The sequence below is a fragment of the Dermacentor andersoni genome, chromosome 3 (genome assembly GCF_023375885.2).
Source record: "Dermacentor andersoni chromosome 3, qqDerAnde1_hic_scaffold, whole genome shotgun sequence".
Lineage (NCBI taxonomy): Eukaryota > Metazoa > Arthropoda > Arachnida > Ixodida > Ixodidae > Dermacentor > Dermacentor andersoni.
Window position 1 is genome coordinate 77,589,495 of NC_092816.1, and position 25,381 is coordinate 77,614,875.

The window sequence follows — 25,381 nt, forward strand, 5'->3', positions numbered from 1 at the left end:
TTAAATTTGCAGAACACAGATTACGGCAGATCAGTTCTGTGGAAGTCCGAAAGGCGAGTAAAATTCATGACAGGGAAAAATTGTCATCCACCTAACTCTAGCAGAAAGCTACAAAGGAAAGCCATACAGGCTTCTCAGGAAACCACCATTAAATTACATACTGGATGTGCCACTAACTGTGGCCAAGAAAAAAATAAACAAGGGCTTTCTGTTAACAGTGCCTACTCTATGCTGATAGGCTTATGTTAATGCTAGTTGGGTTCTTCCTTTTTTTTTTTTCGTAGTGAACAAGCAACTAAAATATAATTTTAATGAACTAACATTTATTACCTTACTTATTCAATAAGCTGCCAATGAGAAGGTATTGGAATACGTAGAGAACTGCCTGATAACAGCATATATAGTGACCTAGGTCATGTGTGGCCCTTTTTTATTTAAAAAAGGGAAAGTGAGGACAAAGCCTGCAATTTTTTTTTTTTTTAAGAAATACACAATACGTGTCTCCGCATCAGTAATATAAGTGGTCTCAGATGTAAATATCATCATCGGTGCATTGTGTCTATTAAGAATGTGCAAACTTGGGGCACTGTCTTGTAACTGTTCGGAAGGTGAACCGTTACAAGATCGTGCTATTTCAACCTTTGGTAGGGACCGAAGATGCGCACCAAAATATGCTGACATGTCGAGAAAAAAGCATGGCCGCTCGTTCCCAGAGCCCCTGTCTGACGAAGTTTGTGTAAAGATTGATGCAATATTTGGTGCGTAGAAGGGTTGTGACAATAGGAGTGGTTTATTTTTACTTTTATTTATTTCATAGGCTTTATTTCTCGCTTAAAAAAAAAATCTTCACAAATCCTAGGTAGCTTTGAATGCTGCCATCAGTCACTTGCAGCAGTCATACAAAACATTTTCATTTACATCTCATCAATTAGGTAAATTAATAAATTTAGCTAATTAAACATATTCGTGCACAATGAACGAGAAATATATACAATGGCCGCCATGAACAATGCCCATCAAGGCACAATGAATGCTATTCGAGTAGTGCCCTCTGGTAATTTTTAATTCTTGGTGACCTGCAGTTAAGATAGCAGAATACTGTACAATCCTCAGCTTGCCTTCTGCAGTGGCAAAAACCTGATTTTGTGTGGTGTGGCCCTGCAGAAAATAGTGTAGCCTGAGTGCAAATTTGAGTTAGGATTGCGGCTGCCATTAGATATTTGTGACCAATAAGTTTCATGAAAGTGCACAGGTCGCTTGACAGCGCGCCGCACTATCAACACGTTAAAGGTGTATTCACACGACGGACTGCTCTGCGACAATCTGTTCCGCGAACGGTTATTTGGCTGCCCGTCCGGCTGCAAAGCACATCCAGATGACAGAGAAGGTGAGCAGACGACCGTGCCAGAAAAAATAAATATGGTGGCACCACCAGAAGTAGTACTCTACTTTCTAGTAATCTACTTTCTTAGATGCTTTATTGTCATTTCTACATTGGTTTTCCCACGATGTACATATTATTAGGAGGTGTGTTAGTATTGGGCAAAGACTGCCACATGAATCAGCTTCGTGTTTCGGCGTATTTTTCTGCACCTTGCCAAATTTGACTCGCTGGATAATCCAATCACTTTCGTCGGTCCAGTCAGGGTCAGATTATCCATAACCAACTGTACAGGGGTCAACTTATATTTGTATTCGACATATTCTCCAGTAAATTAGGGTGAATTAGTTCTTGCGATATGCCTAGCTTTATGGCATTATCCACACATGGTCATACAGAGTCATCCAAGAGCTGAAAGGAGCAGTATGTAATAAAGCAGGCCCCCATTTCGGATAGCAGCTACTGGCTTAGCCTTGTACATCAGGCTTGTTTTACTGCGCTGCTGCAATTCTTCAGACGCACATACACAGAGGCACCCATGTTGAACTCAAAATCTGGCATTCACCTGGCTGGCCATGTCGGGGTTGGAGGCCAGGGTCTGGAGCATGTTCTGCATGTACGGAGCATTCATCATGTTCGACATGAGGCTCGGGTCCTCGGCCAGCTGTCGCATGACGCTCTGCATCCCCGGCGTGCCAAACATGCCCCCGAGGCCACCCGTTCCACCGGTGGCCCCCGTGCTGCCTCTGTCGTTCGCGCCCGTGCTGCCGCCGGTGCCCGTCGAACCACCACCGGGCGCCCATGGGTTGGGCAGCGGGTTGCGGTTCTCCGTGCCCTGAGATGACTGCGACTGGCCCGGCGCAGCATTATTGCCTGCCTGCGTGCCTGCAAGGGGGCGAATGGTTTGACTATTGCATACCGCTTGCATTCCAAGGAAGTGAGATTGTAGGCGATAAGCAAGGCCCGCCAAACAATAAGGAGATATCCTGTGATGTCCCATTAGTATTTTAGTGTGCTATGAGGAGGGACACATTGTAGTGAGAAAACGAGTGTTTTTTGCATTGCGCCCTCATCAGAATGTGGCCAATGCAGGTAGCAAAATGTATGTCATAATGTTAAGGGGGGACGCAACAACTGAAGTAGTCAAATTGTCAAAATTTTTGATTTCCTTATTTATGTTTTCGCGATCCCCGGATCTCTATTTACCTTGTGAAATATAACAAAATACGCGGTAGAAATAGAGAAAGCAGTGCTATCGTAGAGTGCTATCATCAAAAATTGCGAAAAAAATCGTGATTCGAAAGGTCCTGTCGCACCGTGGATCACCCGGCTATCCGTTGACGTAGCGCCACCATCTTGGTATCATCATAAAGAGGAGAGATCAGAGCTAAAGATAGCTGGAGCAACGTATTTCTCCACCAAAAAACAAACCAGCAAACGCAAGCGAAAAAACAGGCAAATGCGCCATTGCGATTGGGCGTAGCAGTCACATAGGGCACAGGGCGCACTCCTATTGGTCGTTGTAGATTTTAATTGCTGACAAACCTCTCTGGCACGCATTTGCCCAGCAGCGAGCTGCGCATTCCGATCAACGTGATTGACGATCACGGCAGCTTACACACCTTTTCTGCAATATGCCCCAAAGGAATGAAGTATTGAACGGCCCACGTGTACGGAAGACCACGAAAGGCGTGGAAAAGAGGGAGAAAACTACTTGTAGAAGCGGATGCCACCGAACTTGACGAAGCACAACCAGCGTACCTGGGTGACTGGGAAAGCGCGCCTGCGTGCGGTGCTGATGACGTGACCACAGAACACCTACGCGACCGCGAGCAATGGTGAAGGCGCTACCGCGAGCGATGGTGAAGGTACATCCGCGAGCGATGATGAAGGCGCGACCGCTAGCGATGGTGACGTTATGTCCGCATGTGATCACGACGGTAACGCAACATCAGCGGAGCAGAAGTTTTCGCATCAAACTCCAACTCCACTAATAAAGAGTTTGTGCAACGAGAGACAAGAGCGGACGGTTTGAATGCGCTGTCACCTGCTTCTGCATGACCAATGGATGTACGATGACCAAAAAGGCAACTAATGTGCACGCAACTGCTGCAATAACGCAAAAAAACTACATCAAAATGTAAAGAAAATGTGTCCCCACAGGCAAAGAACTACATTCTAGGCAGGTTGTAGGTGCTCAAAATAAAGATTTAAATGTTTACAACAAATGAAAATTTGAGCTCCGTATTCTCGGCTTTCATTTTTTGTGCAGTTGCTTTCAGTCATCCCAGTGCCATTTCACAATAAATGAAGACGAAATCATTGTCTTTTGCACTTAGATCCTGAAACATTAGATGACCATTAGAGGCTGTCAATTGTTGTAACTCGAAAGATAGCACAAAACCAATTTCAGTTATATCACCACAACAAATCACACCTGCATGCCAAATTTCACCAATTTATTACCACGAATAAAAGTTTTCATTGCCCTGTCCCCTTAAAACCTTCTAAAAGCCTTTTAAAAACCTGGCTATGTTTGTTTTATACCAAGAGGTGAAATAGATACATAGGGACATGGCTGCAGAGAAAATCATAGAAGGAGAAGCTACACAATTCTTCAGAATCGAAATTCTTAACGAACGTGTAGCTGCGTCAATGACCACGGATGGTGTCCTTAGCTGGGTAGCAACTTTACAACTGCTAGGCAGCACAGAGGGGCGTGGCATTTCAGGAGCAGCCCGACATGTCCGCAAAACTCAAGATTATGCAAGCTCCAGTACTAAACGTGCCGGAAGACAGTGCACACAATGCCACACCATCTCGCCACGCCCACTCTTTGCACATGCGGCTGATTACACCTAAAACAGGGCGCACGGGCTGCACGTGTGCTCAGCCGCACTGACAGCCAAGCCCAGCCACTGCCAAGCTAGAAATGGAGATGTGCGCCAACCTGCCCCCACTCTCTCCCTCTCCTCCTTTTCTTTAAAATGGGATGTGTTACATTAAGGTGACGGTAACGCATTCACACAATGGCAGCTACCGATCCCATCCGACATTCATGTCACTTTCTTAAAAAAGCCCCACTATCCATAGTCTCGTTAAAGTGACACTTTAAACACGACACAATTTTCCTTTGGAAAGCAGTGATTTTGTTGAACTTGGCGTCACACAGCTGAATAAACAACAAGCCACCTTGCCCCTCCAACTACTGTTACTGGAAGCACACACTCACTGTTTTCAAGCAGAGATGCAAATGGGTTTCCCCCAAACTGCTCCTGGGCCGCATTCATAATGGGCTCTTGCAGCTCCGTGTACATTCGCCTCAGGGCATTGTAGCCACCCGGTGCACTCTGCAGAGAAACAGGGAAGGCCGGGGTGACTTAGTAAGATCAACATCGAGATAGTTTTGCATGATTCAAAGTACAACAGCACAACTCCTTGACAAGGACAAAAACTGAAAAGAAGACAAGGACAAAGATGAATGCTTGTCCCTGTCTGTTCTTCACATTTGCCCTTGTCAAGGACAACATCTCTCTTTGCCTGTTCAATGGTTACGTCTTTGTCAGAAGTCGTACTGTTACACAAGGACAGCCCTCGTCCCTTTCTGTTCTTCGGTTTTGTCCTCAACAAAAAGGCTTTGTGTAATACAGCATAGACCGCTTATAACGTAAGTTGCCGGAATCACAATTCTGATGAAAGAAAGATGCCTTGAAAGTACATCTTCAATTAGGGGTGTGCGAGTACTCAAATATTGCCGAATAAACAGTGAATGTTTGAATAATTTGATTTGCGAATCGTATGTCAACTACAGTCGGAACCCACGATACCGAAATACCGCAACAACGAAATTCCCGCGGCAACGAAACATTTTCGTATCCCCGGCGCATGCCCATAGGATTCAATGCATTTCGTACCTCTCGGCAACGAAATGTAGCTTTACTGCAATCCCGCATCAACGAAATTTGCCGGAACGTAACTCTGCATATTGCGTAAGGCTAGCAGGCTCCAAAATGTGCTCAAATGCGATTGTTTTGCATTAAAATTGCGTAAAATACCACCACATTACACTTGTGTGGGCGCCGCCATTTTTGTTCACAAGAACAACCAAGCGCCGGAAGCGATCAGTGCGCTGGAAACACGTCATGGCCGCCATCTTGTTTGTTGATCGCCCGTTTGAAGCGGCATCATGAGCGGCATGCACGATGCTACTGACATGTGACGACGGTGTTTGCACGCCTACCAGGCGAGATCGTTGTTCGAAACGCGCGTTCATTTTGCGTTCCCCGCGGTTGACGACACGGCGAGGCCTAGGCCAATCGCGTGAGGCGAGACTGAACGCAAACTGGACGCGCGTTTCGAACAACAATCCCTGATCGCGGCAGTGCACTGCGTAATGTGTACCTCGGTGAGAAAAATGCAGCAAAAACAAAGAAATCCACGTCCCACCTACGTGGAATTGTTTATGGCGCTTGAGATGGCGGTCGCGGCATATGGAGTGTCATGCATGGGGCCATGATTGACCGATCATCCAGGAATACGCATCCCTTGCTTCAAGAACGCTGGTTTTGGTGCCACCCGACAGGCATCGTGTGCGGATTCTACGCCGGATGTAGATTTGCGCGAAAGGGCGGTTATCTCAATCGTTTGCCTTCGCGTACACGAGATACGATCACTTCTGCGATCGGCACCGGCCGCGGCGGCGCCTACGGGCAACAGCGTGCGCTGGAGAAATGCTGCTGCATGCGCTGTTGCTCTGCGTCCAGTGCCGAGTTACGCAATATCTCGGCAAGTGATCACACCTGCCAAAGCAGTTGACCGAGAATTCGGCGCTACGGCAGTACTGCCACTGCTGGTCGACGCATGCGGCACACTTTGTACTGTCAACAATGCGGTTCTATATCCTCGAGCAAAGCTTGCAAAGTAGGCTAACGGAATTTGGACAGTAAAGTTTTGTTCTGCGATGCATTACCTATCTGTGCTGTCTCTTTTCGCAACAACGAAATTCTCGCGACAGCGAATTTTTTCGCGTTTCCCGCCGATTTCGTTATTGCGAGGTTCAACTGTATTCAATTTCTAGAATGTTCAATATATTAAGTGTAGATACCCGCACAGTGTCGCGTGCGCTGTGAAGTGCCTCGTTCTCAATGTCGCCCAAGTGAACGTTTCACTTGGTTTTTGGTAAATAAGGAGCGCTGAGCAGGCTGCAGACGGCCCGTCCCGGCCGACAGAGTTGCAGACTTAAGTCACTCAGAGCGCTCTCCGACGTCGAGTCTATGTGAGAATCACACACACAGAGCGGCCGTGTCGGCCGGTCCTTTTGCCAAGACCTCTTTCGATGAAGCAAGTACTCGTCATCGTCCAATTCGGACAAAAAAACAGCCATTGTGGCCAACCGTCGCATCCTTTCGATCTCCATCTTCATTCAGAGTGAAAAACATGTATGACAAAGTCTTTACCACACTGATGGCGCCATTTAGAATGAGTAGAAATGAGCAAACATTTGTAACTTACAGCCACTGAGATCCACCAGGGCCGCCACAACATCTTCGGGGCCATGTTCAGCCAATACAGCAACTCTAAGCCTACACGCCGAGAATCTGAGTATGGCTTTCACAAACGGTGCCCACTCATCACAAATACATTGCTGTCGAAGCTTCTGGACAAAAATTTAAACCAAATACAAGCCACAGTTTGAAAGTTATGGGCCACACAGTGGACGACGACCACTTGACAGGTTCGAGGCAGATGGCAGTCGCTTCGGGCAGTGCCGCCATCTCTATTTTTCCGGCGCGGTCGTCTACTCACTCAGTCTGTTGTCTGGGTGCGCTTCGTAGCCGGACGGGCGGCGGAATAAGCGTCCGTGGAACAGATTTTCGCGGAGCCGCCCGTCGTGTGGATCCACCATTACCGTCGCCCGCTGCTACGCGCCACGTGAATTCCCCACCATTAGTCCGTAGGACCAAATGTATTTGTGACCTCTATCAGTCCCATCCTTCAGGCCTGTCCAATCTCGCCGAAGGTTCGGTTTCACTGCGCGCACACAGAGCAGCCCCAAACAATGTGCAGCTTTGCGATTTTTTGTATGCGGACGACTGCACCGCCATTACTGAAGAGATGTTGAATGAGGCGCTGTTTGAAAATGTCCGACATCACAGTGACGACGACGATGGGACTTCGTAGGTTGATTCATCACAAGCTTTATACCTTCTGTGAATGCTGGATGTCACTGACATATTGCGCCTCGTCCCGGGCTCGCCAGACAATGCTGGAGCAGTGCTATGTTTCTTGTTTTACGAGCGTTCAGTGTTGTCGTCACTCACAAACAAGCAACAGAGCAAAATTAGTTTTTTTTTTGCCAGTGAAATGAGTTTAAGTTGAGGTCCACCTCCAGTTCCCACTTTAATTTGTGAGTTTCTTTTTTGGATTTTCATGATGAAACTACATATAAAGAAAACCTCTTTGTATCAAAAATTTTGGAGCATTTGTCAATTTCGTTATATCCAGGTTTAACTGTATGGATATTTTCTTCAATACCTTGCTTTTTTTCCCCTTGATTTGATACAATACAAAATAAACTATTTGGTATTTACACACCCTTACAGTTATTGGACAGAAAGAAATTGGTGCCTGAAGGGTTTAAGCCTCACAGACTCAGCTTTATATGTCCTGTAATTGCGTTAGTTCAAAGAAGTGCGCCTTGTAACAGCCTTGCACTAAGTTTTCAAATGGAAATCCACCATAAGCAAACACTAGAACAAGCCCATGCCTCAATGTTGCTCATGGCTCGGTCCTGGGTGCGCATCAGCTCCTGCAGCATCGACGGGTTCCGCACCATCTCCATGGTCTGCCGCAGCATCTCGGGGTTGTTCAGCAAGTGGTTGATCTCTGGATTTCTCTGTTTAGGGAGAATCAGATAAACATTTGGTTACATATTTGACTTACAGTCCATGCCTTGACATTATAGCATAAATCCTGCAGTCATTAACCCTATTTTTTTCGCCATGTGCGGCCGCCTAGGGTCGACTTTTTTATTGCAGCTTACGATTCTTCTCAGGCACCTATTTCGAAAAAAAATTACCTTAATTTTTCTAGGATGACAGTAAAGTCAGAAAAATATATTTTGCACTGATATATACGTACTGTTTATTCATGAATAACAATAAAAAATGGAAATAAACTTATAAGAATTAAAAATGTGATGCATTGTTATACACATAGTTCAAGGCTTAGAAAATGTGCACACGAGGATATATTTCGCAACTCTCAACTGTTCCAGCTCTTACACTAATATTTACGTCCATAGCGTAATCGAACTGCATAGTTGAGCGCACTCAAGAAAACTGTGCGGTTGTGTGCCCGTCAAAAAAGCAAAACATATGACAAACCTCCGCTCATCTTCATCTTAATCACCAACCAGAGGCAATTAGTTTTCATGCATCTCCAAAAAAGAAGAAAAAAGAAAAGGAAACGCATGTACGGCGGCATCCTTCCTATGCACAACAACCCTATGAGCACTAAACAAGCGAGAAACAGGCCGTCGCCCTTTGAGCAATTATTGATAACGAGATAGCCATCAGTTTTGCGAGCACAAGAAGCTGAAACCGCCACCTGAGCGCGCGCGCCAACTTGCGAGCAGTAGTATATAGACACGCTGGAGCAAACTAGCTCTAAAACAAACCATGCATCAAAAACAGAGAGGGAGGCGCAAGAAAAAAATTCCTTGAATTCCCACATAGTGGCAGCACATGCCAGAAAAGAAAAAGTTAGGAAATAGACGCGCTTTTTTTAAACTTACAGACGGCGCCGTAAATATACAGCATTGACCATATTGGGCTTGTTCACGACGCCTATATCTACGTCATTGACGCTGAAAGGGTTAAATACTATGCGCAAATAAGCCTCAAGTGATATACAGCAAACGCAACAGAAAGGCGTAGGGTATTAGTACTGCAGCCAGGTCAAGGCAGAGGCAGACGTCTGTCTGACATAACCAGTAAAAGCTGAGATGCCTTGTGCATACAGTATTTACACGATTGTAAGTCAACCACTTTTTCTAAATTTGAAAATCTGGAATCAAGTACACCGTGCATGCAATCCTCGGACCCGCCGCTAAGCATTTTGCGCATAGGAGTCTCCAACTCAGCGATCCAGCACATTGCGCGTGGATATCTCAAACCCTTGCCTAAGCACAACAAATAGGCATCGGCAGCTCCGACTGCACTATTATGTAGTACATTAAGCGTCGACTCTCCGAGCCCGCGTCTAGGTATTTCGCATGTCGGCACCTCGAACTGAGCAACTAAACACATCAAGTGTCGACTCCTCGCGCCTGCGACTAGGCATTCCGCGTATCGGCACCTCGGACTACGCGGCTAGGTACTTCGCGGTTCGGCACCTCGGACTGCGCGACTAAGCCCACCAAGTGTCGACTCCTTGAGCCCGTGACTAGGCATTTTGCGCATTGGCACCTCGGACTGAGCGGCTAGGTACTTCACTAGTCGGCACCTCGATCTGCGCGAATCGAAGGGCACAGACCCAAAAAGTCACCTGTAAGCAAAGACAGCAAAAACTACAATACTGGTGCATGTTGAGAGATGTGAACTGCTCCAAAAACTTTGAGAGACGTTTTCTCAAAAGTTTGTTTTGGGCACTCTGCACTGTCTGTGGAAAGGGTAGCATGGGAATGCCTGGACCAATTTTGATCCTGTTTGTTTTTATGTATTCTCTGAAGTGTGCTTGAGGGTATGACAGTCTTCAATATCTTGCTGAAGGCTTAGTTTTTATTCTGCATTCTAATTTGTGAATGGCAAGTTCTGGTACAATTAGAAAAAGTGAACGTGATGTTCTGTGTAAAAAAAAAAATAAAGCAGTTAAAAAAATTTTGGAACTGTTGTGCCCTGTAGTGCTCTCTTGAGCGAAGATTAAAACTACAGGCAGCTGCCTGTAGTTTTAATCTTCGCTCAAATCAAGTTTTAATCTTCGCTGGCATGTTTTGTTACAGTGCCAGGTTTTCCACCAGCGGAACACATGTAACATTTTGTAACTTGAAAACTAGTCAAGGTATCTTAATAAAACTGCACATTTCCTTATTTAAGATACTTTTGAGTGTGGCTGCCAAATTTCATTGCTCTAGGTCAAAGAACAAAAAAGTTAGCTCTGATCGCTCCCTCCCCCCTTAAACAAGGCAAAGAAAAAATGACAAGACATCACTGATTCATGCTGTAAAACAATGTTGCTCTGCCTCTACATACAAGAAAGTGCAAATCTAAGTCCCGCACTGAATTGCATGCAAATTTGCACCGAATCCGCATGTGATGCCTGTTGGGTGGCACTGAAACCGGGGTTCTTGAAGAAGGAACGCCTATTCCAGGATGACAACAGCCATGACAACGGCCAACAAAAGTAAACTGTTTGCGTGCCAGCAGATGTACGAGCCTCCTTCGCAGGGGTGTAAAATTTGCTCACCTCCATGAGTTGCTGCATCTGAGGGTTGCCGACTATCAGCTGCCTCATGTAGTCTGGGTTCGACATGAGTGACTGGACAAACGGATTTTCCATCAGCTGCCGCAGCAGGTCGGGGTTGCTCATCAGCTGCATGCGGGAGAGCAGAGAAGACAAGGGCACAGGGGTCAAACATAGCGAGGGCACATTACTGCGTCAAGAGTCACCGGATTTCCCCCTTTATTAGTGAATGCAAGGAGAGACGAAAATTGCTAGATCTACTGAAAAATCAGCAGGAACCCTGTCAGCTCTCAATGCAAAAACGCACGGAACAAAAACGTACAACACAATAACTTCCACGATGAGAAGCAGCTTCCCACACCTTCGTTGCACAACTCATGTTACATGAGCCAGATTCCTCTAGCAACAAGCAGGAAGGAGTTGCATTAACGCAGTTTGTTCAGAAAACAGAAAAGTGACATTTATGTCTATAATTCGAGGCAGTGGCGTGACAGCTGGTAGAATACTGTGTGCAACAACTCTCGCATTATTTTGTGCATCATTAGTTTGAGCAAACATTCACATATGCGTGTGAGCAACCTGTTTTTAATAAGAAAAACACCACTGAATGATGACTGTAACACAAGTGTTTATTTATAGATCTGCTGCTCCCTGGTGATTGAGCATGGCAGGCACTCGGTTTTTTCTCTCCCCACCTATTTTCTCTCCTGCCTTTTGCATCTTACTGCTTAAATTATTTTTGTTCTATCAAATGGATGCTGACAGATGGATAGGCTGCAGAGCACGGCATCAGCCAATCAACAATCGTCGCAGCTGGGGGCACGACCATGCTCTCCAGGCACAGTATGCACTGCTGCAGCATCAGTGGAGTGGCTGAAACTCAATATCTTATACTGACAATATTTTCCACTGTATTAATAATGTATGCCTGTTATGTTTTGCTATATGCCCTATATACTCTTCTATTACTACTGTAACGCCCTTCCTTACCCAATGCCTCATACGAGGCCTGTAAGGACATTTTTAAATAAATAAATAAATAAATCTGGAGTCTAATTCCTCGCTTAATGCTGATTTTTTTTTCTTTATAAACTGCAGGCACTGTGGGATTCATGCGTCAGCCATAGGCAACACTGCTGAAGATCAAAACGAATCAGGGAGTGCACTAATAGTAGCCATCACTGAAAAATCCCATAGGACAATGCCGTTGCCATCCTGGTCCTCACCTCCCTCTGCATGCGCTGCTGCATCTCCACGAAGGTGCCCGTGCCCAGGTTGAGACCCGCCAAGCCTGGGAGACCACCCACTCCGGTGCCAAATGGATTTGGTGGCACACCAGATGGCTGGCCACTCTGCATCATGGCCCAAACACACATGCACACTGCTACAATCGTAAACGCTGGCGCACTACACATACAAAAGTATGGTGCTGAAGTCTCCATACCCTTTCACCACTTCCAGGGAAAACACCCAGAAGGTTGTCAGTTAGGCCGTACAAGACGAGGCACTACATATAGCAGGCAAGACAGGGAATGACATGGCTACAAATTTGTTCCAGTACAGAAGCCCTTGTCTGCAACTTCTATTGCGTTCTCATATTAAGCGGAGCTGCACAGCAAACTATGCGTAGACAGTCGGACAATAAAATTACATCTTATGATGTGTCAAGTGCAACCGACAACCATGGAAGGATGCTGCAAACAAGGACGATGGACTGCGTGACAAGGTGAAGGAACATCTAAACTAGCCCAATTTTCATGCAGGCCTTAATCCCATGAAGTACAATACAGATGGTCTTTAGTCCCCCATGTTCTTGTGTGCTTGGAGTACCATGTACAGGTGGTTCAGAGTTTGAACATGAAGCCTACATAGGTTAATTCAGGGCTCATGCTGGTGTACATGACAAAAATTCAAGGGTTTTTGAGGACTTTCAAGGTCCTGCGTGAGGATTTTCACGGACCACACACAGGGCCATAATTATACATGCGTGAACCCTCCTTTTCAGGAAGGGTCCACGCGTGTATAATTACGGTATACGTACTGTGTCCCGTGACAATTGCCCCTTCCCACGCTTGTTAAGCTTCACCGCAATACTTCACATACGCTTCACCATGTAACATCGCTGTGCTGAGACGCAGCTGCCTTTCGGGAACCAGCATTACGCCACATGCCATGCATTACGCGAGGATTACGGATGCGCAGTTGGTGCGATTACTGACAGCGGTGAATTCTTTCAACGAAAAACACGGCACCGAACAGCAAGAACCTTAACAGCGGACATCAAAGCAGCGAAGCCTAGTGTTGCCGCGGTGGTAGCTACGGCTGCCATCGGAACGGCGTGCAAGAGCGCTGGTTCGAGGCGGCGAGATAATTAAAACAGCGGTGATGGCTTTGATTAATGCCAATTGGGACCTGCAGTAGCGGCAAAAAGTCCAGAAAATCGGACAATGAAGGGTTCTTGCGTCTGAAATTACAGACGTTCTTATACATTGACTCTATGGGGCGCGTGGTGGAGCCGCAAAGCCGTCAGCGCTATCGGGCATTTCACAAAAATCGGGCGTGCGGAAAATCGGTTGTTGACTGCACACAGGCAACTCCTCCAGCCAACGACAAGGCGTAAAAGACAATTCGTTATGAGTCCTCTCTTTTATTCGAGCCAGCAGTAGGGTGACTTTCGTTCCATTTCAATAAAATGACAGCCAATTTTCCCTGATTGAAGCACAAATTCCCTGAATTTTCCCCGAGCTTTACCAGACAATTAAAAATGCCTGAGAATTCCAGTTTCTTTTTAAACAAGATCGCAGCGGGAATTCAGGAGGGTTGAAATTTTTTCGAATACAATCACTGGAAGTTTACTAAAAATAAAAATTTAGGAAATTCAAGAATTTTCAAGAATCTCCGAAAATTCTAGGACTTTCAAGGCCTTGAAAACAGTCTTTTCAAATTCAAGGGTTTTCAAGGGTTTCAAGGACCTGCACGAACCCTGTTAATTTGTTTTACTACACAATAAATGCACTGTATTACATACCATAAGAACTAGGGCCACTTTGCACAAATCACCAAGTGGTCAATGAAAATAAAAATATGGGGAGGAAGCAACAAGGTGAGCACTATAGTAGGACCCACTGCAGGAGAGATTTAACTCAGTAGTACTTGTTGCTGGGCTGGCTAGTAAGTTCATACTATATTAAGGACCATAAGAACTATGGCCACTTAGCACAAATAGTACCTTGTTCCTTTCTTGCCTCATTTTTACGTCAATTTGCGCTAAGCAGCCTTAGTTCTTATTGTCTGTAGTACAGGATGAACTGGTTAGCCCAGCAACAAGCATTACTGAATGAATAAACTGCCGTGACAACATTTCTTAAATATAAGAGCCGTCCCACTTGCTTTCCCTTGCACAAAAAAAGCCCACCTGGCCACTACAACAGTAAATATTAAATAGTACATAATTGTGCTCTTCAATATCTGTGGCAAGTGGGGCTGAGTATAGTCACAGTCATACTTAAAGTAACACTAATGAGCAAAATAGGTTAAGCTGTGTAAGTGAATTACCTGTCGGCAATACGAAAAGGGTAACTTTTACCCAGGGTGTGAAACTGAACCCAAACTGAAAACTATACCTAAACAGCAATTTTGGGCAGAACTAAACTCAAACCAATATTTTCACAACAAGCCTGAACTAAAACCACACCTGAACCAGGAATATGAAAAATAAATAAAATAAAAGATAATGGTTACTGGTTCAGTACAAAATGGTTCAAGCATATAAGGTGACAACGGGTGATCAATAGTTTGCACGATTCTTTAAATAACTACTTCAATCGGCAGAACAAACTAGCCGATTATTACAACCTACGAGTTGCGTTGTGTGCGAGAATGGGGATAGGCGATGGGCAACAGCCTTCCCTATGTCCATCGTGGCCATCACCAACCCACACGCCTTCATTGACGCTGTACGAGCTCACTACTCATCTTGAATGGTCAACATGTTTTCCTTTTTGTGCACTCACGCCTTTTGTAATACCCCTACAGTGGGGCCTGTAAGTATGAAAGTATGTGCTGGTAACTATGGCCTCCTTAGCCGAGACACTCGCACTTCTTAGGTCGGCCATGCTAGTTGTGTTCCGTGCCAAAGTATCAGTGACTTTGCAGAGTCAATATTTCTGGTGACACAATTCTGTTGTTAAGCCAACTTGTTCCTAAACTAGATAAACACGGAGAGCGGAAAAGACGATGCCTTTGAGGAGGGATATCACCAAGTTCAGCAGCATGACTTACTGCAACCTTAATAGTAACCACAGCTGTAAACGGCACACGAAGTCTGCTTATGTTATGTGGCATGGTTCAACGCACATTTGGTGCCTAGCCAAGCAGAGTACAGCGCTCTTCAAGTAGTAAAATTATTCGTAGGGCACTATGTGCATGCTTTTCATCTCTTTGTCCACCCTTGGCCAGCACAACGCTCCAAGCCACGAGCAGATGTGCAAGAAAGACTGATGCGGGGTTCTGCACCAATCATCCTTGTTTATTATTCGGAAGCATCGATGTCTTCACCTGCTTATAAGAAATCGGCTAACTGAGCGATATGTCAAATGATGACTTCTTTCATTGCTACAGACTAGAAGTTTGAAGTTTTAATTTATGTAATCCAATGAGTTTGCACTGTCTTCGACACAATAGATGAGATCCTGCAGTTTGCTCACTACCAGTCCTCTAGTGAAAAACTGAAGCAAAACGAAGATGAACCGACTCTGCTGCTGTCAAACTAACAAGTGTGGGAGCTATGCAAACCTTATGCTGAAGCAGGGGTTCTCACTAATTACTTCCATCTCTAATATGTACACGAAAATTTCACCATGTCCATGCAATTCATTTATGAATTTCTGCCTCCTTTTGATGAAACTTGCTTGTACACCATGCAAACAGGTTGATAGAACTATCCAGCATATTGCCATGGGGCAGGATAAAGGACTACGTCGGAATTCGCAAACCCGCAATAAATTTTATTTCTGTGAACTGGAACTGAACCGAAACGAAATTGGAGCACGTTGAACCTGTACCCGAACCGAAACGGTATATTTTTCGCTTTGACACCCTGTCTTTACGACAAGAGAAGCCTGGGTAATACAGAAACAACAGAAACAATAAACAAGTTGTGACATTGCCTTAGAGTTGCCACACTGTTGGGTCTGCTTGGGCCTTGTTAAATTTTTACTGCCAGATACGCACTACATTGTATTCTGCCAAAAATAGAACTTATCAGGCTTCACAAGAACTTTTACTGAGCCACAATGAACCAAATACAGGGGAAAAAAAAACAGCTTTTAAATCTGCGACGTCTCACTGAAGTACTGCCGCCGCTGAGGTACTGGCACGAAATAAAGAAAAAATGCAACTTTGACCTTCGTTTAATCAAAACATTGCTGTAGAATTTGTGAAACCAGAATTACGAAAGAATAATTTTTCAGTCTAATCCAATTTGGTGTTTAGTGTCTCTTTAGTTCTGCTTGAAGTTGCTTGAATGAGACTTCCTTCTAAGGCATTCTATGCTTTCTCCTTACAGCTCCTTTTTGCTAAATATACGCCGCTATGGATTTTTTGGGTCAAGTGTGATGGCAGCTGTCGAAGCAAAGATTGTGACACCAGCAAAGTCAATGACACTTACTGGGCTGGGCTCATCCGGTCTCCCTGTGCCTTCTCCCTGAAAGCAGCATAATAAAATTTAATGCTCAAGCTGATAGAAAAGCTGAGAAGCTGAAAGTACCTAGCAGGGACAATGTGAACAGATGCAGCTGCTTTATGATCACATACTAAAAGCGGCCAGACAAAAGATAAGCCTATCACATAGGCAGACTTCCATTTTTGAAAGCAGCAAATGCTCCTCCCCTTAAGAGAAAAAAGCAAAAAGCCAGGAAATAAGACATGAATATGAGAAAACAGTCTTTATCACACCATCTATTTTCTTGAAAATGCACACTTTCTATTAGTATCCTGACACCGTGAAGTGGAGCCGGAAGATCTTCACCGTGCTGCCACAGAGTGTAGCATTTTCAGGACCAACTGCGGTGGCTTCATGTATGTCGCCAAGTGGCCTTAACAAAATGTTGTGGTGGCCACGCTAGTCGCAGCTTACGAACTTCTGACAGTTCATGCTCTGTAAACCAGTTGGTGCTTACGGAATAGAGGGAGATCTATTTGTTGCTGCAAGACATCATGCCACTTCATGTTTTCTTACCAAAACAAATGGCATTACAGCAAGGCTAACCATTCTCCAGCCGTGAATCAAATAGTAAATGTTCAACTATGTTGCAAAACTTTGCATGCGCAGATTTCTTCGTGCAATGCACTAACAGTAAACACAGCTGGGCAAGTTGATGTGGTAACATGAGACAATGTTAAAGACGAACACAAAAGATAAGAAACAACAGTGCTTTTTCATCGTGGCACGACCTTCTACAGAGACTAAGAAAACATAACAGCTATTATAGCAACAATGTTTGCCATCTAACAAATTTCAATGCACAAAACATCTGAAAGGAACAATCTGTATAAGCAAAAGAGAACCTTTATGATCCCTTCACTGTTGTCTTAATGAGTGAGGTAACCCTGGAAGTGCCAAGCATTCAGGAAACTTCTGGGAAAATTGAAAGGGACAATGTGTTTAACGACAACTACATCTCTAGCTGGCCTCAAATGCTGATGAAGCAGCGAATCGTTGCCTCAAGCACGGTCTAATCAGTGCTAAAAACCTATCAAAACAGCTCAAGAAGGGAAAAACAAACAGTGTTGAGAAAACAGCACTCACCCTAGCCGAAGCAGGAGACCTGATCACGAGATGTACCGTCAAACCATCTTTTATATCTGCACAGAGACGCACACACACACCACAATGGTTAGATACAGTAGCAACAAATCTTTGCAAAAGTGAACAAAAACAAACAGTGGCAACAAATCCCTGAGAAAGTGAAGGAGAACAATATGAGACATACATAATTTGCCACCTAATCTAAATACGATCAGTAGCAATGCCTGTAAATGGTGATGTCCAAACTCACGCCCCACTGGTGGCGCCCTCTGGGTATCAAATGCAGATCTCAATGTCTGTGCTTTTGCTGGGTGCATGCAGCAGAAGCAATTGCGAGAGCCGGAAACAAGTCATGGGAGTCAGGCTTTGGACACCACCGAAGGTGAGAACTACCACCCATACTCTAGTTATCTCAACATTTCTGTTGGCCACAGCGTCATAGTTATATGCAGCCATACGTGCAAACTTAGACACGGCAGATAAGTTGCAGCAAACTTGGCACAGCTCAACCTGACAAGCAACATAATGTTTTCAGATCACAGTGACATTTTCAACAACTTTGTTGCCGATTTCCCATGCTAGGCATTTGAAGTGAAAATAGGATATTTCAGAAATATTTCGCTATTTCGCTTCACTTCAATGCATTCAGCGAAGCGGAGTCATTGGCAATCAAAAATGGCTTCCGCTGTGCTCCCATTCCTTCTGCAATGCCTTGCACTGCGAAGGCTACGGTACAGTGGGGCATGCCCACAATGCTCCCCTTCACCACCTTCTAAATGTCACAGTGGCACGCAGCTCAAATTTCACTTTCTTAACGTAGACGCCACGACTTACGATTTTAGTGTCTACTATGCATTAAATGTAAGCCCAATGCAGTTGTCCTCAGCAAGCTGCAGTGCGCTTAACCAGTAAACTCGTGCCAGCACCCCGCAGTGGCCGCAGCATCTACGCTGAATAGCTGACCGCAGCTACCACTAGCAGCCAGCCGCATAGGAGAATCAGCTTTATTCCGAAATAAAGCATCCAGAAGAGAGTGAGGAGCAGGCTTCTGTATGAAAAAAGAGTGTCTGAGAGAAAGATAACTTTGCGCTCCGCTTCTGAGTTCTACATAGTGTGTACGACAGCAAAACTTCGCTGAAATGTTCGCAGCAGCATCTACTACCCACACACTATGTTTTATCATCAAGCTCGTGGGGTGGTGCAGGGCCACTTAAAACTTGGCAGAACAAACACACTTAAAGCAGGTACCCCTCTGATGTCCTCTGATGTTCTTTTGCAATCAGTAGATTTACAAGGGTACAGCCAGAGACAGACAAGCGAAAACTTTTTTATAAACAGAACTTTTTTTTATCTTGACAATGCATCATTTAAGTTGTAGAATGAGCTCAAATTCGTAAATTATGGGAAAACTTGAGACTTTCCAGGTATGTACAGCACACTAGCCACAATACACTAACAAGTGAGACGGACACAGGCACTTCTGTCTGTTTCTCTACAGCAGTCGAATATGACAAGTGAACGAAACGGAAGGGTCAGCCAAGAGCAAAGCATGCGTCTCCGAACTTCTACAAAAAATAACAACATTGAGCACACAACAAGTGAATTGAATTCTGCTCACTGACGCATCAACGAAATGTGTCGGAAAGCTGAGTGATCATGCCAAAAGCAGATTAGTATTTTTCTATAAACAATACAAACTTCCAAGTATGAATAATTCTTTATTAATCACTCTCGTACATGGAGGGGTCAGGTGGCACATATAACCTTTTCTACATTCATGGTGGCCTCACTGTCAGTAAACCCAGCAAAAGCAGTTTGTTTTAAAACAAAATTGAGTGTTGTTCACTGCTGCATGGTAGAATCATAGGACCCTAATAAAATTTGTTAAGGTGGCAGACCGCATCCAAGTCAATTTTCTTGCACAATATATATTTTTTTTGTTTAAGAAAAATTAAATTATGGGGTTTTACGTGCCAAAACCAAATCTGATTATGAGGCACGGCATAGTGGGGAAGTCCAGAAATTTGGACCACTTGAGGTTCTTTAACGTGCAACTAAATCTTAGTACACGGGCGTTCTCGCGTTTCGCCCCCATCGATATTGGCCGCCATGGCCGGGATTCGTTCCTACGACCTCATACGTAGCAGCCCAACCCCATAGCCACTAAGCTACCACAGCATTTCTTTTTTAACATTTTATGTTCACCCAAACATTCTCAATCATGTTGCAAAAGAAATTATCTTCCAATCATCATTAGTTTGGGAGTTACCGCGAGTTTTCCAACTCATACCCTTGTATTGCAAACCCTAAGCACAATGCAGTGGTTCTGAACATCAGTACTATTTTTTTTATATAAATATTATTCAACATACTTTTTCATTCTATGTTGTTGACGAGCAGACACACAAAGGGAAACTCTAGTGCATCTCATGGGGGGCCCAGCTACAAACCTGGTTCATTTTAGGTCACTCTGTGTTGTCTTTGACTTCTTTCACATGGTTGAAAACATCAGTCCACATTTTTCTCAAAACAAGATTTTCCTCCACCTCATGTTATGCAAATTTCCATAACTTGTTTCTGAATGAATATTTCAAAATGAATATCTTGAAATGAAAAGTTTCACACTCATTCCTCACAGAGATGTGTGCAACTAACTAGGCCAAAAGAAACTCGTGCACTATTTTTGAAGTTACAGCTCATTTTGCAAATAAATTTGGTCCAAATGGGAATTTCTTTTTTCTAAGCATTATTTCCTTAATATTTATCACATCACATTTATCCTAATAGGTCCCACACCTAGCTAAATAATGCCAAACCATTGCTCAATTCAGTAAGTAGTTACTTATCATTGCTGGTGTGACTAGTACTTTTAGCCCATTTTATGACAACAATTACCTGCCAAAAATAAAACTAACCATCTTTTTTTTTTCACTTTAAGTAGTTTGGTAAGTTAAATAAGGCATGATAATTTAGGAAATAAGGTTACTTATTAATCTAAAAAAGATTTTCTTGTGTGTGCACCCCCCCCCCTTACAGGAAAAAAGCTCAATGGCATCTCTTTTCAAAGTATCACCATATAACCATGAAAATGCACCGCTACCTTAGCATACATGGTTGGCAACAACCTAAGAATTAAGTGAAAAATGTAGAAAATCAATGGAAATCTGTCATTTCTATAGGTACATGAACTTTAACCAACCAGCCCGTCTCGCCCCGTCGTTCCATTAGAGATACACCCATTATAATTTATTTATGTGACATCACAGTGGAAGCGAACTATTTATATCTGTGACCCTCACAAGATGTTTTGAATGCAGAGGCACAGAAAGTAGGCGAGGTGCAGTTTTGTGGGCAGGAACTGTACTGAATTTTAAGGTTGCCACCAAGCATACAGACAAAATTAGCCGCAGTTGTCCTGGCATTCAGGTACCTCCATTTAAAGCTAAGCAATCTATAATTTGCAGCCGAAGAACAAATCAGGCAATTTATTTATTGACTAAAAATGGCTTAAATTTATGCTATAATAATTTAAAAAAAGAAGCCCACACTATCGATACGAGCTCCTTAACAGTCATTTACTCACTCAGAGGATAAACCTCACTGAACCAAGGTACCTGGAAACTCAGCTTAGCATAATAAACATAACATGTGAACATAATCCATAAAATCTTGCAGACATAGCACACACTTTTTTTTTTAAGTCTAAGCAAATGCCTTTTCAGGGATACACACAAAGTTCATTAAAGATTATTTACCTTTAGATACAACATACCAGCAACAACAAACTTGGCAGAGGAAATACTAACAAGAAAACACTGTTCTTAGATCCCGTGGACTTTTTTAGCAACTCTCATTTTGCAGACTTTGGTTGGTTCAGGAACTTGTCTGCATAAGCATTTATTCACCATAACTTGCTTTCACAACAATAAGACTTCTAACAGAAGGTTCAGCGACCGACGGATAACACTTCCTCGCGAACACAACTTATACCCCTCTCACAATGGGCATTTTACGTCATTAGATTCTGGCCACATTCTGCGCAATGAATGCCATTCAACCTATATTGGTGCTACACAGGAAAAATTAATGTCATTCAGTCGAGATATCAATGGCAATCATTCCCTACGCCCAAAACAAGGGCAAGAAAAGTAAAACGGCATGTGCGAGTGTCTGAAAAGTCAATCTATGTTAAAATATATATGGGGTGTCACATCACTGAAATAACACGCATACAAAACTTCTATTTCAGGCCACCATAAGCCAAGGCTTAGCCAGCTTAGTAGTCATAGCAGGTAAATTGAACACAAGCAATATGACTGACATGACAGCATTGAACGATGATGCTCAGTTGTAGCAGGTGAAGCGGTTTGTTGTTTAAGGAGGACTAGTGAAGAGACTGTGGCCAGACGCCAAGCAAAAACATTTTCTGACAGCCTGCCATATAGGCTTTCTCTCGTTAAAATGACAGACGCCTTAAAAGCAAGCAAAATAACTGCCTTTTTACGCGATTATTCTCAAATTACGAAGTTTAATATCATATTTTATGTTGTCTCTGGTGTAGAAAGTATAAATTTGCTTCGAGTGCAAAGCAGAATGAGCTTCTCCAACTCATTCAGATTGCGGAAGTCATTCGGTTCTAATAGCATTAAATGTTATGTAGCAGCCGAATAATGTCATTCAATGCTAATGCCATTCAGTTCAAATGACATTAAGATGTTCAGTGTGACAGGGGTACTGCTTTCCATAACACTTGATGCAACATTCCTAAAATTGTAGACCAAGCCCAAATTTGTACACTTTACGGAAAATTTGAGAGTTGGCAGGTATGAACAAGCCACTATTGAAGGCAAGGCAATGTGAAATTACTCACTGTGCGTCGAGATGGATTCATTATCCCTAAGAATTTTCCCAGCAAATATGAGGCAAAGCTGCTCCAAGGGGGCATCGAATTCCTTGGACACTTGCTCCTTCAGCTGCAGCAACAAAGAGGTGAAAAAGAAGGCTACAGAAAAGCTGCAAAATCCTCCTCCTTTCAAGCATCAGTGATACACTCTGAGCAACTGCTTACAAGCAGCAAGGAAGTAGCAAGAATGAGGTCAAGGTTTGCCGATGTTGCCAACCAGATAAGCACATCATGCGTCAGCTACCATGTCTTAGCATAAGCCCACCTGAAAACAAAGCAGTTATGAATGCCAGGCGCCATATCATGTGACAATTGTCTTCCTTCACTTGTATTCATTACATATCGCCCATCCCAGCAAGTGGCCAATACCGGCAATAGCAACGACTTGGCATCATGCCAGCCAATGACGAAAGGGCAAAAAGAATGGAAAATAAAATGAATACTTACCTAATACATCCACAGTACAGCATTATAACAGTACCAAGATTTGTTGAGGATAATCTAAAGGGATGGTTACATTTACAAAGGTTGTGGTTCCTACCCCCTCCCCTTCTCGATGTGCATGGCTGTCTAATGGTTGTCTAATAGTTTACCAGTTGTCTAATACAGGCAATTTTTTTACACAGCTGTGTGTTCCTATTTCCTGACCATGTAAATTCGCAGGCTTCCCTCACTAACTGCTGCCAGCTTCCCTGGTCTGTACACTTAAACAGGTACAGCTTATATAAAAAAGTTAAGGTCATTTGGCAATGGACAGCTGGACTTTCGCTTTTTTTTAAATATGGTATGAAGACGACATGACTGCTCTATGAAATTTATTATTGGCCCGACATTTATGCTTACATTTGATTCATTTATGTTCAGACGTACGTAGAACGCATCTTCATGGGGTGTCAATGCAGAACGACACTGAATAGGGGCAACAATTGGACAACACAGCTTGGAAATGAATGTGTCAGAAACCCAACTCCCTAGAGCACCATCAGGTTTCTTTTTTGTTTTGTTTTTTCTGAACATAAACATTGCTACCGCAAAAAAATATATATATACATGTGTGGCTTGGCATTCGTTCTTGTAATGTAGTACATAATAAAGTAAATAGCTCAGAGGTAAAACAACTTTAAAGAATGAAGCATTTTGTATAAGCACTAAAGGATCATTTATAGATATCATGAGATGTCCCACTTTGTGGCACTGTCTGAAAGCTGAAAATAAACTGGAACACACGGAAGGGTGGGTAATGGGAGGAGAACCCCTTGAGTGGTATTACCACAGGACACACAATGGCCAGCAGTGTGAAGAGTTCTGGTAATAAAGGGCAATTTACGCAATGACCGCATGACGGAAATAGCGGAGGGTGTCAAAATAGCCGTACGAGACAGATAAGAGCAAAATACAACCGACTACGCACATTGTGCAGCGTCACGCACAATCTGTGGAAAGGTCTGCATCAGTGCAAAGTATACAGACACCTTTACTGGGACGATACTTCTGACAGGTGAACCAATATGTTATGTACAGCTTTCAAAACAACTATAGCTGCTCTGTCTGCGGCTACGCGAAAACAAAACAAAAACATAAACAAGGTGCCTCCATAACGCGACCTGTACGATCGAAAGCTATGCAGAAGTTACCTTCACCGGAACACCGAACGCTAAAACCTCAACGGATGTTCACTTTCCTGTTCCTAACGTTCCAATGCATAGCAGTAGATAAAAAAAAAGGTAAGTTTGTACTGTCTCACGAGGATAGCAGAAACAAGGGAAGGGTGAGAAAAAAAAATGAAAAACTCTTAATCGAGTTACGAATTTCAAGGCAATCAACGTTGTTCGCGACTGCGCTCGCGCACTGCGCGCGGAGTCGGAAATAGAACCACACACTTTCGGCGACCCGTGAGAAAGTAGAGAAATGGACAGCAATTTGCAATCGTCACACATTTCTTTTTCCTCTTGCCGCTTCCTTCAGACGTGAGCGTGTCCCCACCACAACTCCCTCGCCCGCTTAGCCACACCGTCCTTCGGCGAGAATTCCAGAAACGCCGAGCAGGAAACTAGCGATTACAATCGGATCCTGGCTGCGCTATGGCACCGCCGAGCCTCGAAGCAGTCGAACGGCGACTGAACCCTGCGGCTCGGAGCCTGCCAGCACCGAGCGGGACATATCGCGTCTCTACACAGTACAACTGTCAGAATCACTGCCGAGCGCTTTCCGCCGAGAGCGGTGGAGGGGGGTGAAGCCCCCTCCGATTATTCTTGTAATCGCGCAACCACCGAGAACTCTCGATCTGGCGCCCCCAAAAAAGCGCACCTAAGCGAAGCGCGACGACACACATACACGCAGCCTCGGCGTGGAGCTAATACAGAGTTGTTGAACCGTGCTTTACTTTCAAGCACCTATTTTCTTGCATCTCTGTTCGAAAACCTAGGCCTATCAGTAACACATAATCACTACGTGACGTAGACTAGCCGCTGGGTGTTTAGTGGCACTCGTGAGAGTTCAAACACTGCAATTGTGGGAAGCTGGGCGTTCAACGTACCTCGTTGATTGTAGCCGACTCATCAACCTTCACTACTTTTTTCTCCTTCGCTGTTTTGACCACTAAGCTGATCTTCTTCGGCGGCTCCTCGTCAGCCATGATGACACTCGTGCCTCCAATGTGTTCAGCTTCCGGTTTCAGGTCGTTCGCGGACAGTGGCGCTGCAAAAGAAGTCTCAGCTACAAAAAACAATAATTTATGTTACTTATGCTTAAATATTTTTGATTCAAATTAACTAAATTAACTTTTTTATTTTGGGTTATAATACTTGACGTTTATTTCTCCACGCGC

The 25,381-nt window shown here is 44.0% G+C and overlaps 1 protein-coding gene across 2 annotated transcripts in view; it reads right to left on the minus strand.

The window, feature by feature from the left end:
- Positions 1-25,251, minus strand: part of Ubqn (ubiquilin) — a 55,135-nt gene extending 29,884 nt beyond the window's left edge. For both annotated transcript variants that reach the window (XM_055061607.2, XM_055061601.2), the window contains exons 1-9: positions 25,091-25,251; positions 22,522-22,624; positions 17,652-17,707; positions 16,512-16,547; positions 12,070-12,195; positions 10,847-10,972; positions 8,148-8,276; positions 4,614-4,731; positions 1,947-2,266 (exon numbers count right to left, since the gene is read on the minus strand). In XM_055061607.2, coding sequence (XP_054917582.2) covers positions 1,947-2,266; positions 4,614-4,731; positions 8,148-8,276; positions 10,847-10,972; positions 12,070-12,195; positions 16,512-16,547; positions 17,652-17,707; positions 22,522-22,624; positions 25,091-25,189 — 1,113 coding nt within the window. In that variant the 5' untranslated portion in view covers positions 25,190-25,251. The remainder of the gene's footprint in view (positions 1-1,946; positions 2,267-4,613; positions 4,732-8,147; positions 8,277-10,846; positions 10,973-12,069; positions 12,196-16,511; positions 16,548-17,651; positions 17,708-22,521; positions 22,625-25,090) is intronic.
- Between the last annotated feature and the right edge of the window lie 130 nt (positions 25,252-25,381).